This window comes from Salmo salar, chromosome ssa02 (assembly GCF_905237065.1).
Source record: "Salmo salar chromosome ssa02, Ssal_v3.1, whole genome shotgun sequence".
Taxonomy (NCBI): domain Eukaryota; kingdom Metazoa; phylum Chordata; class Actinopteri; order Salmoniformes; family Salmonidae; genus Salmo; species Salmo salar.
In genome coordinates, this window is record NC_059443.1 from 41,154,630 (window position 1) to 41,178,498 (window position 23,869).

The window sequence follows — 23,869 nt, forward strand, 5'->3', positions numbered from 1 at the left end:
TCAGCATCACCTCTTTGATGAAGTTCATAAAGCGTCCGCCGAACCTCCATGGCTTGTGGCGGTGGCACTGCAGCGAGTTGACCGTCATCTGTGGTGCGTGCTGGTAGGAGACGGACACGATGTGGACCGCGTCGTACGTCAGAGCAGCATCTGTCTGGAATAAAGGGGGACATTATTTCAGCTGACGGCTGTGGACAAGGGGAGTCCACTCCCTTACCACCAGTAGCAGCAAAAGTGTTTGAGAAAAAGCTAACAAAGGGAAATCAAAGCGCTCAGATTTTTCTTATTTTCCAGATAGCATGCCCGAGAAAGTGAGCTCAATTCCTTTTGTAAATATGGATATAAAGCTTTCCAGGCAAGTAAGACGAAATTAAAGGCCGCCTACCTTGATGTTTGTATCACCTAGATTCTATCTCATACGGAGTTCCGGGAGCAATTAAAAGTGCGTACTACACGGAGCGAGCGCGCTCCTTTCCATAAAACCCCTCCTTCTCCATACAGAAATAATGAGACCTGTGAGAGTGCCGTGTGGGTGTATCAGAACCCCAGTCAAATTTCAGGAATAGATAAACAAACAACGAGGAATTGCAACAATATAATATTCATGTTGAATATACCACGCGCATGTATAACTCTTTATCTCCCATTAGCGATGCTCGCTTATTAAGTTAGAGCGTAAAAGGAGGCTTTATTGGAATATCAGGGATGGGATTTGTGATTATTGGATTTAGACCATTGTGATGGGATTTGAGAATGATTATGAACTCCCCTGAATACATTGAATGAAGCAGTTCAGAATTTAGTAGACTGTGACCCTCCTGCTTCCAAGCGCTTCTTATCTGACATTATGATGATAATAGGACCTAATAGTATCACCACTGTCATAATTATTAGCATCATTGGTGGTACGTAGCAGTAGTAGTAATAGTAGTAATACTGTTACTAATAGTGGTAATATAGTGGTAATATGACAGATGGGACTATAATGTTCTATGCATGTTCTTCCGAAATGTTGTTATTGACATAACATTTTGAGAGCAGGGCTGGTGAAAGACACCCAGTATATAGATATCAATATGATGTCTTTCATGCTGATTTTAGCATATTATCAGCCTCAGAGTTCCACAACAGAAGACCAAAAGCATACCGTCATGATCCCCTCCAGGAGACCCGAGTCGGGCTTGGGAGGTATCTGCCTCTCTTGGGACCACTTCTCAACAATGGACGCCACCTGAGGGTTGTCCACGTTGAGGATGCGGAAGCCGGTCATGTTGACGCCGCAGAAACGGTAGGGCTCCAGGTCGATAGCCATGAGGTCCTTCAGAAAGAGAGGGATGAAACAAAGAGTAGATGATCTTGTTCAGCTTTAGACGGCTGGGATTGGGGCCTCATTGTTACTGCTAGAGAAGCCTTTAGAGAAGCCTCTTTGTGCTCCCATAAAAAGAGGGGATAGAGAGGGTGGTAAATGGGAGATATATTGAAGTGAAATAAAGGACTGAGCTTTGAGCCGTCAGGAGGATAAGGGTCTGGTGTTTCGAGTGGTGTGTGCCTCAGTCAATGAAACCAAACACAAGACTTTGGTGTCAGTCTCTCTCAGTGTGGTTAAAACCATTCACTAAGTCTCATTCACAGAGACATTTTGGTATGGTAGGTAGGTTCACTTAAACTACTAGATGGAAACCATGTTGAAAGGTTGACCTTAACATGGCATTACAAATTGACTTCCTCCAATGTAATTCAACTTGAACCTTCATGACTATACACAACCCCAACTGCAAGTATAAACTAAACCCTTTAATGCGAATTACCATGATACAGAGGGACCAGGTAAAACTGTGCTTTGATTCTTTTATTATGTCTCTAAGGTTTGTGTTAGCTGGTTGTTGTGCAGAAGTAAAACCTGAAGGCATGACCTTTTACTTTGTGCTCTGCCGCTGTGGCTTATCCTAAATATTCCCTGAGTAAATGAGGCAGACGACGTTCATCGCCTGAAAGGGGAACCACTTCATCTGCTGAATCCAATTAATAATGCAGCCGCTACAGTCACTCCGCAACCCATAAGCAAACACAGATTTCTCTTTTTCTAGGGCAGCCATCCCGGCTCAAGTGTGAAGTCACATGTCGACACATATCGTGTTGGAATGTGCCACGGGGCCTCGGAAAAGACATTTGGAGGAACATAATAGATATTTCATTAGCACCCTGTGGGGTTAGTGCTGGGGGAACGGGAGCGTGTAAGACACACGCTGAAGACCGCTTGCCTCCAGATACAGAAAATGTTTATTTTTTTCTCTCCACAAGCAGTAGGGTTCATATGGCACTAAATGTTTTACCATGGAGGATCAGAAAAAATCCCTGTTGTACTAAATGCCATTTGTGGGAAACCATTTTCTTCAGGTTATGTGCACCAGGTTTATTACGAAACATACAAGTTCCTTAAAAAGAATCTGTTCTGACAAGACGTTGTGATGTTGTAAATTATCGTAGAACTCAAGCACACATTCAAACAGCCATTAGAAGATTGTGAGTTGTTGAGGGCAATGTCAACCATTGCGAAGTATAAAATACCCTATAAAATACCAGCAGGTAATGGATTCGAACTAAACGTGCAACATTTATGAGAGTTGCATTAAACTTTGAATTCAGTTACTTGACTGGGAAAACTCTGAAATTCTGAAAACTCTGCAGTTGTCAATCAACATTAGACTATATACAGTAGCACACATACAGTGGTACTTTCAGAACGCTCCATATCACTGACAATACACTAATACAGGAAGTAAAGGAAGGTTCTCAGCACAGATTCTTGGAGATAACCCTGTAGGGTGTAAAGGGCTGAAGCCATGACAGCCTCATTTCAGAGGACAAGGCTGCTGCTATATTACCCTACTACCATTCTGGTATTACCTGTTCACGCTCTAATAATTGGGTGTCCACAGGATGATAAACATGAACATTATCAAGAGGAATATTGTTGCCCTATATGTATTCATCATTTCAGGTAGAATCTTTGAAATGGCATGACCGTCAGTATGACTGCTTTTTTATTTAAGAAGTCATTTAAGAACAAATTGTTATTTACAATGACGACAGTGGGTTAACTGCCTTGTTCAGGGGCAGAACAACAGATTTTTAGCTTGTCAGCTCAGGGATTCGATCCAGCAAGCTTTTGGTTACTGGCCCAATGCTCTAATCACTAGGGTACCTGCCACCCCGAAATCTAGCGGTCCCATATCATTCTATTAAGAAATCCTATGTTTTGAGAAATTTTATGTACAGTAGCTGCAGTGCAGCACTCAAGTCAGGCGACTGTTATTTAAAATAGATACTAAGCTAAAATGCGTATCTGTATATTTTATATCATATTTGAATTACTCGACCGTCAATAACTCAACCAGTTTCTCTCACACTTGGTTGAGACCTACACAGTGTGACAGACACAGCTTTGGGTACTATTAAAACGTTTGTTGGGATAGGCCTACACAAATGATGACGCATGGCAGAACGATGCCGTTGCCATGCTGCTGAGCATGAAAGATGACACGCATCACACCCAGCCCTGTATGTCATATTGTCTTATCAAAACAGACTGGCCAAGTCCATCATGCTAGGGCCTGTCTAGCCCCCATCCTCCTGATCCCCAGTGTGAGCGCGTGTTTGCGAGCGTGTGAGTGTGTGTGAGAGAGATAGAGACAGATAGCGAGAGAGAGAGAGAAAGAAAGAGTTCTGTCCAATAGGAACACATACAGCACCATCACCATGGGGACCACTGTATTAATCCTGCCCTGTCCTTTTGTCACCAGACAGAAAGATTCAATCTGTGCTGCCCAGCCTTGTACTCTGCTGGGAGCAGTGAACAGACTGGGCACAGGACCCAATAACACACCCGAGGGAGGTCGTCGTCTCCTATTAATGTGTTTCTGTACTGTGAGTTAGTGTTTCTGACGTCCTCCAAATTCAATATGGCAGTAGAGGATATTCAAGGTGGAACTAGGAATAGTTTGTTGATGAAAGGACACAGGATGTGCATATACAGTATAACCCTTGAACAAAATGTCCTGAGCCAAAGTCTTACTCGAATTGTGGTGTGACTCAAATATATATATATTTTTTTAATGTAAACACCTGTGCTTATTCTGAACAAAATGACATCTAGCTAAAAGGGGCCATTAGACTACAGCACTCAAAAGGGTGGAAAGGACAAGGCTGCACTAACTGAAAAATGCTTGTACATGTTCTACAATCAAAACACTAACGTTATGTCTCACAATGGGGTATGATGTCCAAAATAATCTGACATAATACACAATGGGCCTAATCAGTAATCTACCTTCCCTCAAGATTCATTGTAGGTTATCTGCATGAATATGTTTCCTCAATCAAACTCTCAAACGGCATTCTCCATCATCTACTTCCAATCTGTTGCCTTTGTGCTACCTTTTCAAAGACTTCTGTTGACTTTAACAGTGATAGAAGTGTTTACAGGTGGCGGATTATTGAAGACTCCATTACGCTGCCAGTTAGTCAAACAAAATTGGTATTGTGTACCGGATCCAAACCCCCATCGGCAATTAAGCGGCATTCATCAAAACAATCTAATGGCGGGGAGATGGGGGGGAAAATTTGACTCGATTTGCATTAGCAAGCATTGTAAATTACCAGAGTGGTGAAGATGTAGTGGTAGTACTCTGTCATCATTCCCATTGTCTGGGCCTGTAGGGGAGAGAGAGGGAGAGATGAGGAGGAAAGGAAGAGAGAGGAATGGAGAGACAAGACAATGAAGAAGGTCACTGTGTCACGCTGGGGTAATTTGCAATCAATATCCACAGTCAAAACAAACATTGGCAAACAAACGGCGAACACCATCGAAGCTGTTCAGGAGCAATGGGAGAAAAGCCACAGGTCTTAATGAGTGTATTGACCATCGCTGTGTGTCGTCGTTGCCAAGTTCGTGATGCTGTTTTTGTTGCAATTATGGCGCCACATGTGACCCTTGGATAATAAAGTAAAAGCAAGTTGTGATTCTACGCTGCCTGAGGGCTTTTTCGACACCATGCATTTAAAGGGTTTGCAATTGTTCTGATCACGTGACTCCCTCCCTGGAGAAAGGGGGCCTTCAATCAAAGAAGTGTGCAGTAATCTGTTCCTCCTATTGCACCATCCCCCCATCACGACTACCACTTGTTTCACTCAATCTACATTCAAATCCTCTATGTTCCCATGGCAGCAGTGTTTCCTGTTTAATTGTACCATCTGTTGTGAAGAATACCCAAGGTTATGCAAATAAGTCGCTGTGTTTTTTGGAAGTGGAAGTCTCTTCTCCATTTACCGCACCTACCGACTACAAAGAAAATTAATGACACTATCAATACTATATGTCAGAAGGGAAAAATTATTTCCAACGCATGACAATTTTTTGATATAGTATCTCTGCTATTGTTGGATGAATACCTGCCTATGGAAAGTATAGCACCCACCTTTAATTTTCATTAAATGGCTGGGAGTAGAGCATATGATTTTTTTTTTATATATAACCTGCAATTTCAAAGTCACATTAAGATCTGTGTGTTTTGGGTCCCTCACCTGACTCTACTACATCCTCATCAACCTCATTTCATTGGCCTCCATCTGTCTCTCTCTCCCCCGGTGGCCGAGCCACTTAAAGAAACGTGACAAAAAGTACTACCAGGATGGAACCGTCGCTAAAGGGGTCAGTGCTTTTTAAGAGACACCTGGGATATAGCTCTGGGACAGGTCCAGACAGAAAGGTCTGGTCCTGCCATGTTTTTCATTTATTTTCTCTACACCTGGAGGGGGGATATGAACTGACGAGGGGAGGTTGTTTTTAGGTGAGAACGCCAGACAGGCTACAGAGTGCAGACAGACAGGTAGAGAGCAGGACATTGTGGGGAGGCCAGGGACTATCAGCAAACTCCATATCAAAGTTCAAACGTAGGGAATAGTGTTATACATGTCTATTTTTACAGAGGGCTTTATAAATACAAGATACATTTTTGACGCAACCTCCATTATCCTACCAAGAGTTGCTGAATATCTCTTCGTCCTCAGAAGAGTCATATCTAACAGAAGGGGAATGACGCATAAGGCCAGCAATCTTTTGAATATATTATTTTGTTTCAACCATCAACACATTTTTACAACATCAAACATAAACTGAACTACTTATGTCAAAATGCATTTGGATTACGTTCTTCGAAAGCCATTCTTTGCCTCAAGAAGACATGTCTCCTTACCACATACTGTAAGCGATAAATCTGTGACGGTCTATATTTTGCAGTTTATTGGTCTGATATGCATCTGTAACCACTCTGCGCAGATTACAGTGGAAGATACATGAGCCAAGTTCGGCAATTTTCATCAGAAACCACAGTATGTGCTTCAATATCAATATTAAAATCAACAAAGTGTTCCTGGTGTGTGAGTTAGAACGTCAAATAACAGCATTTCATCTGTAGTGTAAAAGACAATAAATATCATGGCAACCAAAATAAGCACAGCAAAACACATCATATTTACTTTGAAAAACAGATTTACATAACTCAATTTTGACACTGTTGCAATACCGTTTTCCAAAAAAGCAGTACCATTTTTTTCTAAGACAATATTACCGCTTTATAATAAGCCCAATTCCAGAATGTATGTCAACGCAGAATATGAATTTGATATTGTCTATACAGTGAGGGAAAAAAGTATTTGATCCCCTGCTGATTTTGTACGTTTGCCCACTGACAAAGAAATGATCAGCCGGTAATTTTAATGGTAGGTTTATTTGAACAGTGAGAGACAGAATAACAACAAAAAAATACAGAAAAACGTATGTCAAAAATGTTATAAATTGATTTGCATTTTAATGAGGGAAATAAGTATTTGACCCCCTCTCAATCAGAAAGATTTCTGGCTCCCAGCTGTCTTTTATACAGGTAACGAGCTGAGATTAGGAGCACACTCTTAAAGGGAGTGCTCCCAATCTCAGTTTGTTACCTGTATAAAAGACACCTGTCCACAGAAGCAATCAATCAATTAGATTCCAAACTCTCCACCATGGGCAAGAACAAAGAGCTCTCCAAGGATGTCAGGGACAAGATTGTAGACCTACACAAGGCTGGACTGGGCTACAAGGCCATCGCCAAGCAGCTTGGTGAGAAGGTGACAACAGTTGGTGCGATTATTCGCAAATGGAAGAAACACAAAAGAACTGTCAATCTCCCTCGGCCTGAGGCTCTATGCAAGATCTCACCTCGTGGAGTTGCAATGATCATGAGAACGGTGAGGAATCAGCCCAGAAATACACGGGAGGATCTTGTCAATGATCTCAAGGCAGCTGGGACCATAGTCACCAAGAAAACAATTGGTAACACACTACGCCATGAAGGACTGAAATCCTGCAGCACCCGCAAGGTCCCCCTGCTCAAGAAAGCACATATACATGCCCGTCTGAAGTTTGCCAATGAACATCTGAATGATTCAGAGGACAACTGGGTGAAAGTGTTGTGGTCAGATGAGACCAAAATGGAGCTCTTTGGCATCAACTCAACTCGCTGTGTTTGGAGTAGGAGGAATGCTGCCTATGACCCCAAGAACACCATCCCCACCATCAAACATGGAGGTGGAAACATTATTCTTTGGGGGTGTTTTTCTGCTAAGGGGACAGGACAACTTCACTGCATCAAAGGGACGATGGACGGGGCCATGTATGGGTGAGAACCTCCTTCCCTCAGCTAGGGCATTGAAAATGGGTCGTGGATGGGTATTCCAGCATGACAATGACCCAAAATACATGGCCAAGGCAACAAAGGAGTGGCTCAAGAAGAAGGACATTAAGGTCCTGGAGTCGCCTAGCCAGTCTCCAGGCCTTAATCCCATAGAAAATCTGTGGAGGGAGCTGAAGGTTCGAGTTGCCAAATGTCAGCCTCGAAACCTTAATGACTTGGAGAAGATCTGCAAAGAGGAGTGGGACAAAATCCCTCCTGTGATGTGTGCAAATCTGGTGGCCAACTACAAGAAACGTCTGACCTCTGTGATTGCCAATAAGGGTTTTGCCACCAAGTACTAAGTAATGTTTTGCAGAGGAGTCAAATACTTATTTCCCTCATTAAAATGCAAATAAATGTATAACATTTTTGACATGCATTTTTCTGGATTTTTTTGTTGTTATTCTGTCTCTCACTGTTCAAATAAACCTACCATTAAATTATAGACTGATAATTTCTTTGTCAGTGGGCAAACGTACAAAATCAGCAGGGGATCAAATACTTTTTTCCCTCACTGTAGCTTTGATCAGTTAAATTATGTCAGCTCTGAACAGTGTCAGGCAGTGCCAGTGAGGTTCTCACCTGTTTAAGGATCTGTGCAGCCATTTCGTGGCTGCAGTCGAAAATAATGCGAAACTCCCGTCCTCTCTTCATCTCCTTGAGGAGAGGCCTGGTGTCCTCACCATCAAGAGGGAGCTGGCGAATCTTTAGCCTGATGTTATACCTGGAGGGGGCCATTATCAGTTCCTGTAGTCTAATAAGACCTTTAGGAAACAAACATCAGAAAGCTAACAGCCACGCACAATATCATTCAACTGTCAACACACACATATCAAGAACATTTAAGAAAATTAATATTTTGCTTCTTGTAAAGTGTAATTTAGTTGTTTGGTGGTTGATCTTACACATATCACATTTATCAGACAAAAGTATCACAATTCAAAAGTATATACTGTAGAGTTTTACAAATCCTAAGTTTCCGGAAAGCTTTGTATCGCTACGATTGGACTTAAGCTGATCTTAGTACTACGAAGCTTTCGAGAAACTCACCCCACCCATTGGTAAGAAAACGTCATACTCCCACCTGTACTGTCATCGTATACAACTGTGGCTGTTTTCCACTTCAGGAACTGCACCAAATCCAAGATGCCGTAGCTGAGAGAAGAGTAATCCGGGTACAGGTTGGCATAAAATGTGTCCCTGTTGTCCATAGGGTGATGTTTCCATCGCACCTGGATGTGTGGCACTTCCAACGCATTGCAGATGGACTGGACGGCATTTGAGGACGAGCTATGTGACGGCCCAAATATTGCCACTACACCTAAAGACAGTTGGTCACAGGCTAGAATGGCAAGAACAGAGAGAGAGTTAACTCTAGGAAAGACACCATATCATCTCATGATGTTCAACAAGTGAGCTGAATAATGTATTTGGTGAATTATTAAAAAAAATCTATATGGATAATGGTTTTGTCACTACAAAGCAAAATTGTTGTAGACTTATATGTCTCCTAGAATAAATCCTGGTTTCAGAGTGCAGTTAATGAACTAACATCAAACAAAATACCACTATTAAAAATCTATAACAGCCAGGTATATAATAATGCACTATGAGTTTGACAATGAAACCCCTTGCCAGAAAGACTTGCAATAAACCTTTAGGTTGGTTTGTTATGGTCTGCTGTCATCCAATCGCCTTGCTTCCATCCATTCCACAGCGTGGCCATTGGCCACAATCCCTGGGCAAACAAAGTGCATGTCACTCACCTTTTCTTGACGCTTCAAAACTGTCGTAGATATTAATCCTCTGTATGTCGTACGTTAACGTCGTGTTGGGCAATAAAGTCCTGTTTCTGTTGATGTTGTTCACTGCAAATTTAAAGGCAAGCTCCTCTGGGCTGACGAGCGGCACCGGTCCCTCTGTTTGTTCGAAAATCCCCCCTGAGAAAAAGGAGACAGTCACATTAGCTCAAGGCCAACTGGTCTGGAACAGAGTTGTCTGAAACTACTGCCAAAATTCTTAAGGGGTTTTGCACTAAACACTGGCAGTGGACTAGATTGTGTACATTAGAGCCGGCATTAGATTTGCTCTGTAAACAGACAGAAAGCCACACTCCATTTCAGGGAATGCTGTGAATACCAACAGCAGCTTTGATATCTGCTGCAGTAATGGAAGAGAGTGAGGAGAGTGAAAATGGCTCCAACAGAACAGGAGCTCAGCTTCTTCTCTACTCCATTGTCCTTTTAGTTCACTTTAAAACACAGGTGGATAAGATAACTTGGAGTAGGTACTAGACTACTCAGGTATAATAGAAAATATTGAATTAAATCACTATTACTATCCCTAAATTTAGCATGTTGAATTTAGGGCCCTTGGTATTGCCGTATTGTACCAGTTAGATATGAGGAGCATAAGTTTCCATGTAAAAAAATAATCAAATTAAATATGATCAACTTTTTCTTCTTTTTATTTAAAAACACCAATTGGAGTATATCTAGAAACTTAAACAACATGAGTGTGCATGTAGAGTTGAAGTTGGAAGTTTACATACACCTCAGCCAAATACATTTAAACTCAGTTTTTCACAATTTCTGACATTTAATCCTAGTAAAAATTCCCTGTCTTAGGTCAGTTAGGATTACCACTTTATTTTAAGAATGTGAAATGTCAGAATAATAGTTGAGAGAATGATTTATTTCAGCTTTTATTTCTTTCATCACATACCCAGTGGGTCAGAAGTTTAAATACACTCAATTAGTATTTGGTAGCATTGCCTTTAAATTGTTTAACTTGGGCCAAATTTTTCGGGTAGCCTTCCACAAGCTTCCCACAATAAGTTAATTTTGGCCCATTCCTCCTGACAGAGCTGGTGTAAATCAGTCAGGTTTGTAGGCCTCTTTGCTCACACACGCTTAGTCACACACATTTTCTATAGCATTGAGGTCAGGGCTTTGTGATGGTCACTCCAATACCTTGACTTTGTTGTCCTTAAGCCATTTTGCCACAACTTTGGAAGTATGCTTGGGGTCATTGTCCATTTGGAAGACCCAATTGCAATCAAGCTTTAACATCCTGACTGATGTCTTGAGATATTGCTTCAATATATCCACATAATTTTCCATCCACATGATGCCATCTATTTGTGAAGTGCACCAGTCCCTCCTGCAGCAAAGCACCCCCACAACATGATGCTGCCACCTCCGTGCTTCACGGTTGGATTGGTGTTCTTCGGCTTGCAAGCCTCCCCCTTTTTCCTCCAAACATAACGATGCTCATTATGGCCAAACAGTTCTATTTGTGTTTCATCAGACCAGATCATTTCTCCAAAAAGTACAATCTATGTCCCCATGTGCAGTTGCAAACCATAGTCTGGCTTTTGTATGGCGGTTTTGGAGCAATGGCTTCTTCCTTGCTGAGCGGCCTTTCAAGTTATGTCGATATAGGACTCAATTTACTGTGGATAATGATACTTTTGTACCCGTTTCCTCCAGCATCTTCACAAGGTCCTTTGCTGTTGTTCTGGGATTTATTTGCACTTTTCATACCAAAGTACGTTCATCTCTAGGAGACAGAACGCGTCTCCTTCCTGAGCGGTATGATGGCTGTGTGGTCCCATGGTGTTTATACTTGCATACTATTGTTTGTACAGATGAACATGGTACCTTCAGGCATTTGGAAATTGCTCCCAAGGATGAACCTGACTTGGGGCAGTCGACAATTTTTTTTCTGAGGTCTTGGCTGATTTCTTTTGATTTTGCCATGATGTCAAGCAAAGAGGCACTGAGTTTGAAGGTAGGCCATGAAATACATCCACAGGTACACCTCCAATTGACTCAAATGATGTCAATTAGCCTAACAGAAGCTTCTAAAGCCATGACCACATTTTCTGGAATTTTCCAAGCTGTTTAAAGGCATAGTCAACTTAGTATATGTAAACTTCTGACCTACTGGAATTGTGATACATTGAATTATAAGTGAAATAATCTGACTTTAAACAATTGTTGGAAAAATTACTTGTGTCATGCACAAAGTAGATGCCCTAACCGACTTGCCAAAACTATAGTTTGTTAACAGGAAATGTGTGGAGTGGTTGAAAAACAAGTTTTAATTACTCCAACCTAAGTGTATGTAAACTTCTGACTTCAACTGTATCAGAATAAGGCAGAAAAAAAACTGACCAAAAACTTGGCTCTGATCGATACACCTTCCCATCAATATTTCTGTGTTTTGTCTGGAGACAGAATCAGCACCTTTGGTCTACTGATACCTTCCAACAAGCCACTGCAAGTGGTCAACGGAATCACAGACCTCTGCTGCTACAGTGCCTTCAGAAAGAATTCACACCCCTTGTTGTTTTCCACATGTTGTTGCGTTACAAAGTGGGATAAAAAATAAATATTATTGGAAAATAAACCCCTACTATATCATGATTAGATAAGTATTAAACACCCTCTGTGAATACATGTTCGAATCACCTCAAATCTTATTGGTCACATAAATATGGTTAGCAGATGTTAATGCAAGTGTAGCATAATGCTTGTGCTTCTAGTTCCGACCATGCAGTAATATCTAACAAGTAATCTAACCTAACAATTTCACAACTATCTTATACACACACAAGTGTAAAGGAATGAATAAGAATATGTACATAAAAATATATGAATGAGCGATGGCCGAACAGCATAGGCAAGATGCAGTAGATGGTATAGAGTACAGTATATACATATGAGATGAGTAATGTAGGGTATGTAAACATTATATAAAGTGGCCTTATTTAAAGTGGCTAGTGATACATTTATTACATCAATTTGTCAATATTAAAGTGGCTAGAGATGAGTCAGTATGTTGGCAGCAGCCACTCAATGTTAGTGATGGCTGTTTAAAAGTCTGATGGCCTTGAGATAAGAAGCTGTTTTTCAGTCTCTCGGTCCCCGCTTTGATGCACCTGTACTGATCTCGCCTTCTGGATGATAGCGGGGTGAACAGGTAGTGGCTCGAGTGGTTGTTGTCCTTGATGATATTTTGGCCTTCCTGTGACATCGGGTGGTGTAGATGTCCTGGAGGGCAGGTAGTTTGCCCCCGGTGATGCGTTGTGCAGACCTCACTACCCTTTGGAGAGCCTTACGGTTGTGTGCGGAGCAGTTGCCGTACCAGGCGGTGATACAGCCCGACAGGATGCTCTCAACTGTGCATCTGTAAAAGTTTGTGTGTTTTTGGTGACAAGCCAAATTTCTTCAGCCTCCTGAGGTTGAGGCGCTGCTGCGCCTCTTCACCATGCTGTCTGTGTGGGTGGACCATTTCAGTTTGTCCGTGATGTGTACGCCAAGGAACTTAAAACTTTCCACCTTCTCCACTACTGTCCTGTCGATGTAGATAGGGGGCTGCTCCCTCTGCTGTCTCCTTTCTTTTGTTGACATTGAGTGTGAGGTTATTTTCCTGACACCAGACTCCGACGGCCCTCATCTCCTCCCTGTAGGCCGTCTCGTCGTTGTTGGTAATCAAGCCTACCACTCGAGTGACATCTGCAAACTTGATGATTGAGTTGGAGGCGTGCATGGCCACGCAGTCATGGGTGAACAGGGAGTACAGGAGAGGGCTGAGAACGCACCCTTGTGGGTCCCAAGTGTTGAGGATCAGTGGGGTGGAGATGTTGTTACCTACCCTCACCACCTGGGGGCGGCCCGTCAGGAAGTCCAGGACCCTTTGGCAGTGATTACAGCTGTGAGTCTTTCTGGGTAAGTCTCTAAGAGCTTTGCACACCTGTATTGTACAATATTTGCCCATAATTCTTAAAAAGATTATTCAAGCTCTGTTGAGTTAGTTGTTGATCATAGCTAGAAAGCCATTTTCAAGTCTTGCAATACATTTTCAAAACTGTAACTAGGACACTCAGGAATGTTCTTGGTAAGCAACTCCAGTGTATATTTCACCTTGTTTTTTATGCAATTGTCCTGCTGAAAAGTAGGAATTTGTCTCCCATTGTCTGTTGGAAAGAAGACATAACCAAGTTGCTCTTGGATTTTGCCTGTGCTTAGCTCTTTTCCGTTTATTTGTATTATTAAAAGAAAAACCTAGTCCTTGCTGATGATAACCATAACATGATGCAGCCACCACCATGCTTGAAAATATGAAGGGTGGTACTTGATGTGTTGTGTTGTATTTGCCCCAAACATAATGCTTTAAATTCAGGACAAAGTTAATTTCTATTACAAACAGGATGCATATTTTGGATTATTATTCTGTACAGGCTTCCTTCATTTCACTCTGTATTTATGTTAGTATTGTGGAGTATCTGCAATGTCATTTATCCATTCTCAGTAACCTCCTATCACAGCCAATCAACTCTGTAACTCTTTTAAAATCACCATTGGTGAAATCCCTGGCCGGTTTCCTTCCTCTCCGGCAACTGAGTTAGGAAGGGTGTCTGTATTTTTGTAGTGACAGTGTCTATTAATACACCGTCCAAAGTGTTATTAATAACTTTGTCATGCTCAAATGGATATTTAATGTATATTTTCCCCCATCTACTAATAGATGCCCTGGTCTTTGTGGTTGAATCTGTGCCTCTACAAGGGACGTGTATGTGTTAGGTACAGAGATGGGATAGTATTTTAAAAAATCATGTTAATCATTATTATTGCACACAGAGTGAGTCCATGCAACGTATTATTAAGCACACTTTTACTCCTTATTTAGGTTTGTGTCACGTCCTGACCATGGTAAGCTGTTATTTTCTATGGTAGAGTAGGTCAGGGCGTGACAGGGGGGTTTATTCTATGTTTTCTATGTCTATGTTGTTAGGTTCTAGTTTTGGTATTTCTATGTTTTTTTGGGGGGGATGATCTCCAATTAGAGGCAGCTGGTCCTCATGTCTCTAATTGGAGATCATACTTAAGTAGGGTTTTTTTCCACCTGGGTTTGTGGGATCTCGTTTTTGCATAGCTTAGTAGCCTGCATAACGTGACGTTCGTTTTTCCGTTGTTAGTTTGGTTTGTATAGTGTTCTGAGTTAAAATAAAGTATTCATCATGAGCACTCGACACGCTGCACCTTGGTCTACTCCTTTTGACGATCGTTACAGTTTGCCATAACAAAAGGTTTGAATACTTATTGACTCAATACAATTCAGCTTTGAATTTGTATTTAAGTTGTACAATTTTGAAAAACATAATTCCACTTTGACATTATGGGGTATTGCGTGTAAACCAGTGACACAATATCTCAATTTAATCCATTTTAAATTCAGGCAGTAACATCATCAAAATGTGGAAAAAGTCAAGGAGTGTGAATACTTTCTGAAGGTACTGTATTTGCAGTGGAAACGGAAGAAACCAAGCCCATTACACTACAACAGTGTCCATATTAGGACAGCCTCAGAGTCACATAACTTTGAGGCTGTCCTCATATGGACACCATACACTTTTTATGACTGTGAAACCTCCTTTGATTCCAAGGGGATGTGATTACTACATTAAGTAATTTCTGGAGTATATACTAATTTGACTGTTAAGAGGATAAAATGTGCATTGCTCGAAAGCACTTTTACAAATGTAATAAACAGGGAGACCTGCTCCTTGGGAAGAAATCCAGGGATAATTTGCATCATCCTTTTTCACAATCCTGTCATAAGCACAATGCCTAGGCTTTAATGTGTTAGGAATTTCCAGACGCATCAAATAATGAGGAATAAGCAGCTCAGTTTTGATACCACAATATCCACACTAATAAACAAAAGGGGCATATTATTATTGAACGATAGTTACACAGAAAATAAGCACTCTCGGTTAGGCAATGTAATGCAATTTATGACAGGGTAAACACAAATTGAGATGCAACTTTAGATTTGGAATTTGTTCTTGTGAACCTCAGTCAATGGGCTTCAGATTAACACGTTGACTCTTCTTAGTCTGCCTCACAAAGGCCCTTAATTCATCTCTTGGGTTGTAGCCTGATGCTAAATGACAGGCATCTAATTGCAGCTCCCTATTTTCATAATTTGTCTCTCGTGAACATTTTGGGAAATCAGCTGCATTTAAAAGCTACAATAGTTCACTCTAAATAAAACAAATGAACAGCTGTGTGTGAGAAAAAGCACGAGCCTAAACTATGGCCTTATAAAGAAAAGTTTGACATTACATAACCTTGCGTAATGTAAAGCTATAGTACGTGTCCTGAACCCCTTCGTGAGGCGTATGTGTGCAATACCATGAAATTCAATAAAACAAAGCACTAGACACAAGGTCAGATCCTAAAAAAAAACATTTCACACCGCAACACTGCATCAATTATAGCAAACACAGGTCCATTCTAGTTGTGTCCACTTTTGCTTCCGAGGCAAAACATTGTAACACTGTTGACCTGGTTTATGTATAATTCTGATACCTGTTGGGGTGAGGGTAAACATAATAATGTTGTTGTTATATTCCACTTAAGACTACAATTGACTTGTTTTGTGTTGTACAATTGACATTTGTGTTTGAATTATCCATCCAGTTCTTGCCTCTTGTCAGTCCTGCTAAACATGAAGCAAACCTCTCTAATACTGTAAATCTACATCTGTGTCAATGAGTAGGGTTGCACAATTCCGGGAAGGTTCAATAAATTCCCTAGTTTTCCCCAAATCCTGGTTGTGGGATTCCCAGAATCAGGAGGGAATAAGCAGGAAATCTAGACCCGTCTAACCAGGATTTCACAGAATTTATTGACTTTTCCCGGAATTTTGCAACCCTAGTCCTGAGGATTCCATCTGAGTATGTCTGATTTTTACCAAATCACAATGAAAAATAAATGGGAACATTCAGAGAAATGCTCATCTTAATACTCTGTATATCACATAAATAACAAAGCTGTGGTCTTAAATCTGTTTGTTGGTTACTGTAGATCTAATTAGTAGCTTGGCTAGAGCAAGAAAATCTGCTAGGAGTAAAATTGGGAGAGGAAATAGCAGGTCCACACTGTACTGGTTTCTCTATAAACCCTCCTTCCAATATAGCCTACCACACATTGTGCTTATTCACATTCACCATACTGCCAGACAGAACCATGCCAAGGCTAAACAATAACACAATATAATTTTGCTCTTGGATAAAGGTATGCTAGCCCATTGAATTTCTGAGTGTAGCTCCTTTGTACTTTTTTTCTCTGGTAGGATTCCCAATCTGCCTGTGAATAGCTTCCCTGCTCCCTGGATCTGTGAAAGCACTTTGCGATACAATGAGAGAAAAGATGCAAGCAAACAATGACCGTCACAAAGCACCTGCAAAACACTGTAGGTTTGGATAATAGAACAGATTTTAGCTGTAATATGTTCCTCTTTAATGACATGTAACACACACTAACTCTTTCAATAGCCAGCTATTTGGTATGACATTTGGTGGCAGTGACGGGATCTGAGTAGAAAGTGCAACTCATGTGCTGTTTAGAGAGCTGAAAGACTTTATGAGGCATCAGAAAGCTTGCAATGATTTCCAATTCACGGAATACATTGTTTAAACGTACCCACAACTGCACATTTGATCTTCTTATCCAAATGAGAGTTCATTTTTAAATTGATTGTACAGTCGCTATTCTGTTTTTGTCAACTGTACCCATTCATCATCTGAATGCAAGCACTCAATCTTCAGTAATGTTTTAATGGTTTAACGATGCATTAACTACCCCTCAGAATCACTAATACCATAACAAACAAATGTTCCTGCTCACATCTATCCATCTGTTGGAATTACAGAGTTGTTCTACATTTGTATAGTCATCTGCATAAGTTGTTAATGTAAATGACCTTATATCAAACCACTGAGCTAAAGTCTAGGTGTTAGCTCTGGGACCTATATAAGTCTTCAGATCTAAAAAAAACTAAAAAAAACAACAAGATTACTCAGCACACAACTTCAATTCCCCAAACAACCTCCACAAAATGTGGAAATGCATATCATTCGTTAGTCTTAAAACAATTACTTGACCATATGATACCAGTTGACTATGGTTGAGGCCCACAGACACAGTTCTGATTGGCTAGGTTGGGTAATGTAATGCATTACTCTTAGTGAAGTGGAAGACTTTCATTATTACATCTGTCATGAAATGGATACTGATAGGAGTACAGGAATCAATATGATTCCTACCTAGAGGACAACAATACACCTCTCCCAGGAATATAGGGAAAATCATTTGTCTTTGTATTGGAACGACCATAAAGGGACTGATGTGACTGCTGTTGAAAATTTGCCCTAATATCCTGTTCACCCATGAGATTAAATCTTGTTTAACTTCTCACTGTCTTCACTGTCTGTACCCTGATTCTGCAACAGCACTCAAATGAATGCTTTGTAATGGGGGACATTTTTACAAAGCATCTTATATCATCATAATACATTTAATTTGGCCCCATCTAATCTTTAAGTCCATAATGAGAAAAGGGGTTTTAATTAAGATAGACCACCTTTTTTTGACTCGGTCTATATTGAATATACACATCGACAAATTTTTCACAATTTCGGCTCAGGTATTCGAACCAGCAACCTTTAAGTTACTGGCCCAACACTAACTGATAGTAATACTCTTGCAACCTTATAATGTTGTGATATCTCCTTCGTCACAGGCCTGTCAGGAAACGAACACATTTGTAAAATCTAATTTTATGCTCAAGTGGTTCTGCTTCTGCAATTTATCGCAGCTATCGTTTACTCCCTCTTCTCCTTCTCTTCTCCTCCTCTCTCGCCACCCTCTCTCACTTTCTCCCTCCCTCTCTTTCCCAGCTTAACGTGGCTGTGTTTTGATCTCATTATCGTTCTCAAACATCCACACCGGATAATCTGTCAAGGTCAGGAGCCTGCACTCGACTTCGCATAGGGCACCTCGGTCCGAATTATGAGGATGAGGGGCGTTCTCTCAGTAGGAACCGGACTGAAGAAAGAGAGCAGCCCAGAGGAGTCAAAAAATATTCTACTGTGTTTTATATATATTTCCACACTATGAGGTTGGAATAATACTGTGAAATTGTGAAAATTATGATAACAACCTTTTAGTGCATGGATCATCAACTAGATTCAGCCACAGGCCGATGTTTTTCTGTAGAGGATGGTCGGGGGCCGGAACACAATTACAAATAACTCGTAGACTGCAAATTGACAGCAAGAAGCCCAAACAGATATGTTTGACTAAAACATAATCATTTCAAACCTTGCTTACATTTGCATACGATCACCAGTCTCTCTATTATGCGTGGGAATACTTGAGAACAGATTTCTTAAATTAAAATCACTTGGAGCTGATTTCCTTTTTACAGTCTTTTATGTCCAACATGCTCAGAAAACAACCCGCCACTTGGGGAACCCTGTTTTAGTATAAGAGCCGTTTGAAAAGTTCTGGAGTTTTGGCCTGCCTGGGGAGATCACAATGTGGTAAATTCGTTTAACCTCTTGGGGCTAGGTGGGACGCTAGCGTGCCACCTGTGGTGCACTCCATCAACAGCAGGTGCATTTCAAGAGCGGCAAATTTGAATCCAAATAAATGTCAAAATTCAAATTTTTCAAAAATACAACTATGTTACACCATTTGAAAGATAAACATCTCCTTAATCTAACCACGTTTTACGATTTCAAAAAGGTTTTACGGCGAAAGCATAAATTTAGAGTATGTTAGGACAGTACATTTACAAGAGTTGTGTGTAATGTTTTGTCAAGTCAAAGACAGGGTCACCAAAACCATAAAACCAGCTAAAATGATACACTAACCTTTTACAATCTCCATCAGATGACACTCCTAGGACATTATGTTAGACAATGCATGCATTTTTAGTTCTATCAAGTTCATATTTATATACAAAAACAGCGTTTTACTATGGCATTGATGTTGAGGAAATCGTTTCCCTCCAATAACCGGCAGTCAAGTCAGCGTCACAAATTAAATAATTAAAATTAGAAAACATTGGTAAAATATTATATTGTCATTTAAAGAATTATAGATTTACATCTTTTGAACGCAATCAACTTGCCAGATTTAAAAATAACCTTACTGGGAAATCACACTTTGCAATAATCTGAGCACTGTGCCCAGAAAAATACGCGTTGCGATACAGACTAGACGTCATGTTGGGGAGATCTAAAATCGAAAATACTATGTAAATAATCCATTACCTTTGATTCTCTTCATCAGATGTCACTTCCAGGTATCACAGGTCCATAACGAATGTAGTTTTGTTCAAAAAAGCTCATCATTTATGTCCAAAAATCTCCGTCTCGTTAGCACATGATGTAAGCCAGCCGGACTTCTCGTCATGAACGAGGGGAAAAAATATATTTCCGTTCGTTCAAACATGTCAAACGTTGTATAGCATAAATCATTAGGGCCTTTTTTAACCAGAACATGAATAATATTCAAGGTGGACGAATGCATAGCCTTTTATAACGTATTGGAACGAGGGTACCCAACATGAAGTAGCGCGCCAGGTGTCTAATGGGACATCACCGTTCCATGGCTCTTGTTCGGTCAGATCTCCCTCCAGAAGACTCAAAACACTTTGTAAAGGCTGGTGACATCTAGTGGAAGCAATAGGAAGTGCCAAAATATTCCTAAACCCCTGTGTTTTTCAATGGGATAGGTTTAAAGTCAATACAACACATCAGGTATCCACTTCCTGTCAGAAAATGTCTCAGGGTTTTGCCTGCCAAATGAGTTCTGTTATACTCACAGACACCATTCAAACAGTTTTGGAAACTTTAGAGTGTTTTCTATCCATATATAATAAGTATATGCATATTCTAGTTACTGGGTAGGATTAGTAACCAGATTAAATCGGGTACATTTTTTTTATCCAGACGTGCAAATGCTGCCCCCTAGACCCAACAGGTTAATAGACCAATAGAAAGAGGGATCCAAACTTTTCTGCCAATTTTCCCCTCCCCACTCAGACCACTCCCAGACAGTCCCTGAAAAATGATTGCTTGAGAAATTGCCTTTTTGCTAAGAAGTTATTTCTGTTTATTTTTTACCATTTTAATTGAAAACAATCAAAGTACGGTACTTAATTGTTATACAGAAATGATTTTCTACTGAAATTGGACTTTTACGAGACAGTACCTCCCAGTTTCACTCTATCTTAACTAGTCCAACAAGAAACATGCAAATGTTTTGCTGTAATGAATATGACCCTAGGGTTTTTCCAAAGGCAAGGAGACAGCTCCTTCAGCACATTGCATTAGGAAGTGGTAGCTGAAAGCTGACAGTAAATGTGACTTGTTTCAGGAAACTAGCTGTATATCGCGCGTCACTACTTCACACGAGCGCCATTTGAACATAAACATTTATTTTTTATCAAATTGCGTTTTTTGTCAGAAATGCCTGCTGGAACATTTGCACTTTCATGTGCCTTAATAACAAACGTGTATGCCATCTGTAAATACGAATACAATTGTTAAATTACGAGCCTTGTAGAAAAAGACAGGAACCTTCCCGCTTGCCATGATTGGATGAGATAATAGATGGGCAGGACATGCCGAGAGATGAGTTCGGATTGGTCTGCCATGTAGCACGCTTCTGTCTATAACATGAGCTGCTCAGTATGTGTAGGTCAGCCTTTTCTAACATTTTTGAAAGATATCATGAAGAACTGCAAAAGTGTTTCTAATGCTCTCCACTTTCTGGAGGGCCGAGTTTTGAAATCAGTGGAATGCCCGGTGGAAGCAGAGTATGATATCTAAGAAGATGGAGAAATTCTGGTGTTTGATTACAAATATGCAGAGGGAGTCGAAAAAAGAACAAACAGAAGGCTGTTGTATTAAACACCTGTCTCCGGATTACATATTTAAACTAAGGGCAACCATGGCATCCGTGATAGAGAGGTAGAAGCATTCATCCATGTATACCGGTAAGAGAGACTAATTAGCTACATTTTCAGATATTATACATTTCTAATTTTGTTAGAAAGTATTTTTCATTGCAAGTTAAAGTGTACTGTTAGCTAGCTAGCTAACATTAGCTGACTGGCTCACTAGCTAACGTTGCGTGTATGAGCTATGTAGTAATATTATTTGTATCTCAGAGCCATTTGCATTGCTAGTTATAGCCTAATGTTAGCTAGCTAGCTAACACTGAACCTAATTGGTTAACTTTAGCTACCTGCAGTTTCATGCAGGGCAGTAACGTTATGAGTTGGGATTATGGTTCATTGTTTAGCTAGCTAGCAAATGTCTAAACAAAAGACCATTTTACTGTACTGTTTACACCTTCTGTATGCTGTGCATGTGACAAATAAACTTAGATTTTATATGATATAGTGTGTGTTTACCAGAGACGGTAATGTGAAGAATGACCTGCACCAAAGTCAAATTAGGATAAATCGTTAGGCCAACAAGACAGTGTCCATGTTCTAAAATTCTCCGGTAGAATGTCCTGCTTTTATTTCGTCACATACAACACAGTATGCTATTTTCTATAATTAGCTGGCCATTAACTTGTAAATAATGATCTTGTGAGTTTATTGTGAATGTATTTTCCTGTAATAATGAATAAAGTTAAGACATTGTCAGCTATATGATATGGTCATTATTTGAACTGGCTAGCCAGCTAACTTAAGGTGAAATTTCGAAATTTGGTTGTTCATCAGCAATCACTCAATTAGTCCATGTCAGCAAAACATTTTAAAATCATTTTTTTGATTGATAAATTAGTCTACCGGCCAGCTATATAACTTCTAGTAAGCAAGATCGAATTACCGACCAGGGTGGGGACCATTGATCCTCAGTTCTCGCATAAAAAACGGCAAACCTTTGCCTCCACCCTACGGCAAAATGTGTAGAATTGTAGGAAATTAGATCTGGGTACGCAGACCCACGAGCCACTGCAGCCCTTCATGATGAGTTCCATTTTTTTGGGGGTCCCTCACCCCATCAAAGCTGCCCATCCCTGATATAATCGATCTATAACGACGCTTTAGTCCACAGGAAACAAGCTTTAAAATACCGGGGAAAGACGTGATCTTTGGATTGTCTTTAAGACATTCAGAGGCTTCTCTACAACCTTCTATAGCTGAGGAGACAAAAAAAATTACTTTGCTTCGGAAGTAATGTGAGATTCTGTCACTGTCAATTGATGTTCCACATTACAACAGGCTATTAAACAACATATGACATCTAAATCAGTCAGGAGCAAGCCAGGTAGCCAAAGAAGGAATGAAAATGAATTACTTTGACTACATTATTATCATTTCAAGGCTATAGCCTGCCATTTAAGAAATCAATTGTGAAGCATTTGTGACATGCTACAGGCTAGCACGAACACTCAGCATTTCAACAACATGCCTATAAATGTTGCATTTAGGCTGTATAAAATGACGTAAAAAAATGAATTACTTAGAATTATATAATAATGAAAAAAAATGCCTTAGGATACACAGTCATTCTACAGCGTTCGGCCAGTCTTTCATTTGAGGCTCAAGAGGTGAACTAGACATTGCCCTAATCACAGTCAACAGAAATCTATTTTGTTACAACAATATCATGAATAAAATATAATACATTTAGAAAATCATAGTTTCCCCACATGAAAAAGTATTGATGATCAGATACTTCCGTTGAAACTGGTTCTGTTGCGCTATGTTTTTACAGTTGATAGACAACTTTAGCAACTCTATAATCTTTTTTTAACAATAGCCTGTATAGAAATCAAAACGTCTCCGGTGCTTCAGCATGCACTCATTCATTTTCAAGCTCTATTGTGATATTAAAAAAGATTCTGATTATTTCAGTCATGTAAAATTATGTAGAATTACATGAAATGGTTTATAAAAGCCAATTTATTTCTCGGACTGCAAATAAGATGATAGATTCATGCAGTGCTTTGATTCTAATCCTTTCACAACCTTGTGGCTACTTTGCCATTTAACGCTTACAAAACGAAGAACAGTTTCTAAAACTGCATATCTAAGACTCTGGTCTGTCCTAGGGGGGAGAGTAAACGATAGGCATATCGTATTACACTTGATGTTTTAATTATTATTTGGGGTATGTACATTTTCATTTCAGAGGGTCAGATTTTCTCAAGGTATCCCTCATTATAAATAGCATACAGTCCCTTACAACCAGGGCTCTGGGACATCCCAGA

General features: G+C 40.2%; 1 protein-coding gene across 1 annotated transcript in view; it reads right to left on the reverse strand.

The window, feature by feature from the left end:
• Window positions 1–23,869, reverse strand: part of LOC106583195 (glutamate receptor ionotropic, kainate 3) — a 126,793-nt gene that overhangs the window by 48,924 nt on the left and 54,000 nt on the right. Inside the window, exons 2-7 of the mRNA XM_014167105.2 lie at window positions 9,539–9,712; window positions 8,857–9,114; window positions 8,355–8,536; window positions 4,660–4,713; window positions 1,148–1,318; window positions 11–154 (exon numbers count right to left, since the gene is read on the reverse strand). Of these exons, the coding sequence (XP_014022580.1) occupies window positions 11–154; window positions 1,148–1,318; window positions 4,660–4,713; window positions 8,355–8,536; window positions 8,857–9,114; window positions 9,539–9,712 (983 nt within the window). The remainder of the gene's footprint in view (window positions 1–10; window positions 155–1,147; window positions 1,319–4,659; window positions 4,714–8,354; window positions 8,537–8,856; window positions 9,115–9,538; window positions 9,713–23,869) is intronic.